This window comes from Triticum aestivum, chromosome 2B (assembly GCF_018294505.1).
Source record: "Triticum aestivum cultivar Chinese Spring chromosome 2B, IWGSC CS RefSeq v2.1, whole genome shotgun sequence".
Classification (NCBI taxonomy): domain Eukaryota; kingdom Viridiplantae; phylum Streptophyta; class Magnoliopsida; order Poales; family Poaceae; genus Triticum; species Triticum aestivum.
Window position 1 is genome coordinate 752,720,054 of NC_057798.1, and position 7,369 is coordinate 752,727,422.

The 7,369-nt window shown below is 47.9% G+C and overlaps 1 protein-coding gene across 1 annotated transcript; it reads left to right on the forward strand.

Moving 5' to 3' along the window:
• The first annotated feature begins 970 nt into the window (after positions 1-970).
• Positions 971-2,275, forward strand: LOC123042466 (2-oxoglutarate-dependent dioxygenase 19-like). The gene has a single exon (XM_044464912.1). The coding sequence runs from the start codon at positions 1,162-1,164 to the stop codon at positions 2,128-2,130; it is 969 nt and encodes a 322-aa protein (XP_044320847.1). The 5' UTR covers positions 971-1,161; the 3' UTR covers positions 2,131-2,275.
• Positions 2,276-7,369: the final 5,094 nt, after the last annotated feature.

Below are 7,369 nucleotides of genomic sequence, written 5' to 3' on the forward strand. Positions count from 1 at the left end.
ACATCAAGCATGCGTAGAGTTGTATCGGTGGTCGATAGAACTTGAGAGTATATTTGTTCTACCTTTAGCTCCTCATTGGGTTCGACACTCTTACTTATCGAAAGAGGCTACAATTGATCCCCTATACTTGTGGGTTATGAGTCACCCATCCTAGTACTACTCACGCTCAAATGGGTTTCATACCTATGGGACTGGCTAGTTTTTACATTGGCTCGCCAAGCCTATCACAACCCTCCTCCTTTACCCGGACTTGGGACCGGCTATGCCTAGAAGACATAGGCGGAGTTGAGATAGTATTATGTGCAAAGCACACAAAATTATAAAGATAAGTACAATGGTACATTCATAATAACTCTTTGTAGCGTGTGGAGTCAGATGCATCACAGTGTAGTTTTTCAACAAATGTTAGTTCACAAGTCATCATTTACCCAAAGCCTGAGTAGCCGTGTCTCTCGATGACCACGTGCTCAGAGGAAGGGAAAGAACAGAAGAGGAAGAAGAAGCCAGGAGGATTAACCTTTACGTACTCAATCTGCCAGCATCATACTCATAGGCGACACAGCGGGAGAAGAAAAGATAAGATCTCTTTCTCCTACCCAACAGAAACATGTTTTCTTCATATATATTACAAGTTTAGAATTCTTATCAGGACGGTAGCGCTTGCCGTTATTTGGCCGCTTGTGTGTGCCCCGACCTAATTGGTGGAGGGGCTGATGTGCCTGTGCACGTCGTCGACGCTAGCGGCAGGTTTTCGTGCTATGTTTTATGAAATGTTAAAGCTGGACACTTCTTGAGATGAGTCGGTTGTGTTGGGCACAAAAAACGGGTGACTGATAACCCACAAAAAACCGGATATGGTCATCTACTTGGAATTGGACTAAGGTCAGGTGCATGGGTTGAACATAACATGAGAGAGATTGCTTTGGTGGATATGTATGCATTGATTCCTAATCTTGCTATACATGGAAGGTATTAACCACCGAATCATATCATATCTGTTTACATCAATTACATGAGATATTCTACACGTAAGCATCTGCTATAAGTAGGTTATATTCTAACGACTGCGTGTAACCATCCATCCCCTGCTTTACTTCAAGAACGCAAGACACACCACTACGCTTCGCTAAAGAAGCTACGGACCCATCGAGCACCAGGCACATGGCGGCCAGCAACGGCGGCGCTCTCCCGGTGGTGGACCTGGCGCCGTTCTTCGCCGGGGACGGTGCCCACGACAACAGCGCGCGCGCCCGGGCCATCGAGGCCGTGCGCCAGGCGGGCCAAGCGACCGGGTTCTTCCGCGCGGTGAACCACGGCGTGCCGCGCGAGCTCATGGCACGCGCTTTGGAGCTATCGGCAGCGTTCTTCGCGCTCCCGGACGAGGAGAAGGCCAAGGTGCGGCCCGCCGAGGCCTCCAACGCGCCGCTACCGGTGGGGTACGCGCGGCAGCCGGCGCACTCCGCCGACAAGAACGAGTACCTCCTCCTCTTCAACCCCAAGCTCGGGCTCAACCACTACCCCGCCGAACCGGCCGGACTCAGGGGCGCGCTGGAGGAGTGCTTCGCCAAGCTCGCCGACCTGGGGCTGCTCATCCAGGACATCCTGAACGAGTGCATGGGCCTGCCACGAGGCTTCCTTGCAGAGTACAACGCCGACCGTGACTTCGACTTTCTCACGGCGCTGCGATACTTCCCGGCGACAGCCGACGAGAACAACGGCAGCAGCGCGCACGAGGACGCCAACTGCATCACCTTCGTACTGCAGGACGACGTCGGGGGCCTGGAGGTGCTCGGCGTCGACGGCCGCTGGGTCCCCGCGGAACCCGTGGATGGCACCATCGTCGTCAATGTGGGCGACGTTCTGCAGGTGCTGAGCAACAAGAAGTTCAAGAGCGCCACGCACAGGGTGGTGAGGAGGCCGGAGGCGCACCGCCACTCCATCGTCTTTTTCCTCAACCTCCACGGCGACAAGTGGGTCGAGCCGCTGCCGGAGTTCGCGGCAGACGTCGGCGAGCCGCCGCGGTACAGAGGATTCCGATACAACGAGTACATGCAGCTGCGCATGAGGAACAAGTCCCACCCGCCGTCCAGGCCTGAGGACGTCGTCCACATCACCCATTACGAGATCTAGCTCGCAAAAGCTTGCTTCCAGTCCATGATCCATGCCGTAATGATCTGCTTTTTCTCCGTAGGGTCTCAAATTTCAGTTCGTCCTCTGTTTGCCGTGTTAACTGTGAAGCGTAATTTAGCAAAGCGAGAGTCTTAAACAGTAGAAGGCCTGGGGCTGTTTTTGGCTTGAGTCGAACGGGTCACATCAAAAGCAATGGATTACAACCAAAAGGAGTAGATGGAAAAACTAGCGGTGGAATCACTCTAATCTAGTCTAATCACTCTATCTATGTCACAGGAAACAACCTGATTCATCTCAACGCAAGTTTAACAGAGAAACAAACAGGGGGAAAGGGTCAAAAGGGGAACCTGCCAAGGAGCGATCTAGAGGACGTGGTCGTCATCGTCGAACTTCATCTGGATGCTGCTCATGAGGCACGGCCGCCTCGCCGAGGAGGCATCACCGGCCGAGACCGGGGTCAAGGAAACAGAGGCCGCCACTGGATCCCGTCCGCCTCCGCCTCCCCATTGCCACCAATCTCCATCCATCGCGCCCTTCACCACGCACCGCCCAGAAACAGATCGCCTCATCTCCTCTACGCCCCTCGCCCGAGATCTCAAGTCCTAAGTCGCACGCGCACCGCACGCGGATGGATGACTCTTCCTAGTATTTATATAGATGATTTCTGAAGAAGGAAAGGCATGGTAGAGAGATGGGGGATGCCACGGATCAATGAAGTGGCGCAAGCCTGGATGGCTGGTGGGCATCTCAAGGGAGATTAATGACATGATGATGATGATGATGATCTGTTTCGTCTCGTTTTCAAAAAAGGAGTTTATTATGTGGCACAAATTTCTCATAGCTTTTACAATATCAAGAATGTCGTAGCAAGTTTCCCTCAAAAAAAAAAAAGAATGTCGTAGCAAGTTAGGGCCCGTTCGGAAGTGATCCGGCTCCGCGCTTCTCTGGAAGCGGGCGAGGAGCTGGCCGAACGCGTCGGCTCCATGGAGCGAGGGAAGTCTAGCTTCGCGAAATACAGAAGTAGGAGTTCGTTCAAATTACATCCCGCTGCCACCGCGAAGTGCCTGCCGAACCGTTTTCTTCTTTGTTCGCAGCCCAGCCTGGTGGGCCTCACCACAGCGGCTAGCGCAGCTCCTCTCCTGTGCCTGCCAAACGCTGCTGGCTCCGCTGGGAAGCTGGCTTGCGCTGCTCCGTCGAGAAGCTGGCCCCGTCGGGAAGCTGGAGCACTTCCGAACGGGGCCTTATTCTAGTTTCTTTGAGGATTTGTTCTCTCTGTTTACTGTTTTGTGCCAAACTTTTCAGATCAGTCAAGCTATTCTAGTTTCTTTGAGGATGCCAAAAAAAGATTGTTCTAGAGTTTGTTTCTAATAATGTTCTAGAGTTAGTCGAGCTATTCTGGTTTCTTTAAGGTTTATGTTTCTAATAATGTTCAAGGCAAGCCTTGTTTGATGCTGATGCATGTGCAGTCTCTTTTCTGTTATAGTATTTCACAAGAATTACAAGCAACAAGTATTCTCTGACTACAGTTTACAAGCGAATGGATCTGGTAACATATCCATCCATCCATTCATAGGCATGAGTCCTCAAAGGACAAATTGATTATATGTTCAACAATCTTTTAAATCATCAACTAAAAACATTAATTTGGTTTGACTGCAACATGGCATGGCACACAATAATTCTGATCAACCTTGTAAATAAATTCATTAGCTGACGTTTAGTTTCATCCACATGTCCATAACAATATATAAATGGAAAGAAACAACTCTCCATGAAAACATATGCGTCGTCCCAGAAAAACAAAACAAAACAAAAGACCAGCGGGGCAGCTTAATAATGCCCTTCAAGGAGGCGATCACCACACTAGTTCTATTTCCAACAACTATTGAAGATTGCAGCAAAGAGGAAATTGGACCGGCAAGGTCAATCGAATCAATCTCTCCTCGAGCGGCTCATGTTCGCCTTCTGATGCACACCATACATTGGCGACGGTCCTGGGCATCAAGCAGAATCATGGTGGTATCCATAGTTGCATCTCATAGAAACTGTCCTGGCAAAACATCATATTACCACAAACTCAGTTGGTTATCAACAAGAACAAGGGATTGCACAACCAAGAAGCATATCAGCACAACACACTGGAATAGGTCGAGTATGCCACATATTCTTTTCAACCACCTCAAGAAATTTTTAATCTAGCTAGCTTAGCATCATTTGTTAGCAAACAGGCTCACTTCCGCCTGGACAACCCAGATTGATCATCACAACCATCAAGGGAGCAAGCAAGATCAATCGATCAATCTCTCCTCGAGCCACCCATGCTCACCTTCTGGTGCACACCATACGTTGGCGTCCTAGACCTGGGCATCAAGCAGAATCATGGCGATATACATGGTTGCATCTCATACAAACTGCCCTGGCAAAACATCAAATAACCACAACTCAGTTGGTTATAATAAGAACAAAGGATTGCACGGCCAAGAAGCATATCAGCCAAACACACTGGAATAGGCCGAGTATGCCACAAGTTCTTGTCAGCCACCTCAAGAAATTTAAACTAGATAGCTTAGCATCATCTGTTAGAACACACACCTTAATCACTCCAGTTTTCTTCTCAAGCTCACATTTCACTTTCCTTCCCTTTGCGATCTCAACATACTTGTTTGTTAGTGAGAAGCAATTTTGTGTACCAACAGACTAGTGCATATTAATGTTGCACAATATCAATTTTGTGTACCAGCAGATTAGTGCATATTAATGAAGCACCTCACTGATGCTTTCAAGGCTAGGAACTACGGCGACAATTCATAAGTCAAAAATAATAATAGTACTAGTAAGGGGCAACTCTGGAGATAACCATGGGTTTACAGTGACAATTTTACTGGTAGAAATCATCGAAACACTACCGCAGGTCCGGAATTGCAATATTGATCAAATGCCAGTTATTTCAATTCAGACATAGCCCAAGCCACCTTTTACCAAACAACCTTGAATAAGCTAAATAAGGACCTCAATAAGTCCCGAACGCTCGGAATTTAATCAAGTCATCCTGAACGTATTTTGATGGCAACTTTAGTTGCTGCAAGGTGGCAACTTTAGTTGTTAACACATGGCAACTTTGTTCCACTTTGATTTTTTGTCAGAAAATTGCCATGTTTGTTAACATGGCCATAAATAAAGTGGCCATGAAAAGAGTTCGGATTAGCATGCTTAAAAATCGAACGTTCGGGATTTATTTATTCTGAAAAAAAACTGTTTGGCATGTGCTTCCTACTTCCTAGTATGGAGTGCAATGATGCATTCAGATTATGCTTCCAGACTCAACTACATCTAGCAGAGATCACATACAAAAGACAGGTTATTGAACAGGCAGAGAGCTTGAAAGGTAGTCCCCTGCCGTCATTTGACAAGGTCCAACTACCATGTTACTTCACCACATCACAATATCAAACATATTAACTGACAAAGATGTTCAGTTATCAATCTTTTTTGGATAAGAACTCAATTCCCAAGGAGCACACTTACAACATTGAACACAACAGAAGCCCCAGGGCATGTGCACCAAAAACCCAATCAGCATATGCTTATCTTTTTATCGAGGCATTCGGTAAAGCCAAAGAAAGAAATTGAGTCCTCACCGATCTCAAGATTGTGCCATGGATGCCTGACCACCGCCCTCATCGACAGGATCCTCTCGTTGAGCTTCGGAGCAGGCCGGCTCACCGGCTACTGGGCGGTGGCGGCGCTGGTGGAATCCTCTTTGCTCATCCTGATAACAGAATAAATCAGACCTCGGAAGAAACAATAATCAGAATGAACCAGACCTCAGAAGAAATCAGAATGGTATGAAACAACACGTTCGTTTCACTACATTCTCAAAGAACCCAGCTAAAATCCCGATGTCAAACAGTTCGTTTTCTCACTTGAATTAAACACTACCCTCAGACACGCCCATGCACTTGGTGAATATCCTTTTTTCCTTTCCTCTTTCATCCAACTAATCCCGGTGTCGGTGTCAAAATCGGCGGATCTCGGATAGGGGGTCCTGAACTGCGCGTCTAAGGTCGATGGTTACAGGAGACGGGGGACACGATGTTTACCCAGGTTCGGGCCGTCTCTATGGAGGTACTACCCTACTTCCTGCTTGATTGATCTTGATGAATATGAGTATTACAAGATTTGATCTACCACGAGATCGTAATGGCTAAACCCTAGAAGTCTAGCCTATGTGATTATGATTGCCTCTACGGACTAAGCCCTCTAGTTTATATAGACACCGGAGGGGGCTAGGTTTGTACAAAGTCGGTTACATAGAAAAGGAATCTACATATCCAAACGCCAAGCTTGCCTTCCACGCCAAGGAGAGTCCTATCCGGACACGTGACGAAGTCTTCTGTCTTGTATCTTCATAGCCCAACAGTCCGGACCATGTCAATAGTCCGGACGCCCGAGGACCCTTAATCCAGGAATCCCTCAGTAGCCCCTGAACCAGGCTTCAATGACGAGGTGTCCGACGCACAGATTGTCTTTGGCATTGCAAGGCGGGTTCCTTCTCCGAATACTTCAAAATAGTCTGCGAACACAAGAAACGTGTCCGACTCTGCAAAACAAATTCCACACACGACCGTAGAGTATAATATTTCACGAGTCCAATCCACTGACAACTTTTTATAGCGTGACATCACGTCGCCGCCCGGCCATTATTCAAACCGTTCTTTAGCCTGCCTCTTCATATTTTGAGACGCGGTTTTATTGGCACGTCTTGTCGAAGCAGATATCGTGTCCCCTTATTGCGGGATTCTCATTGAGGGAGTCCTGGACTAGGGGGTGTCCGGATAGCCGGACTATCATCATCGGCCGGACTCCAAGACTATGAAGATACAAGATTGAAGACTTCGTCCCGTGTCTGGATGGGACTTTCCTTGGCGTGGAAGGCAAGCTTGGCAATACGGATATGTAGATCTCCTACCATTGTAACCGACTCTGTGTAACCCTAGGCCTCTCCGGTGTTTATATAAACCGGAGGGTTTTAGTCCGTAGGACGAACAACCATTACAACAATCATACCATAGGCTAGCTTCTAGGGTTTAGCCTCCTTGATCTCGTGGTAGATCTACTCTTGTACTACCCATATCATCAATATCAATCAAGTAGGAGTAGGGTTTTACCTCCATCGAGAGGGCCCGAACCTGGGTAAAAACATCGTGTCCCTTGTCTCCTGTTACCATCTGCCTAGACG

Coding starts and splice junctions, on each gene's coding strand:
- LOC123042466 (XM_044464912.1), top strand. CDS start 1,162: ATGGCGGCCAGCAACGGCGGCGCTCTCCCGGTGGTGGACCTGGCGCCG.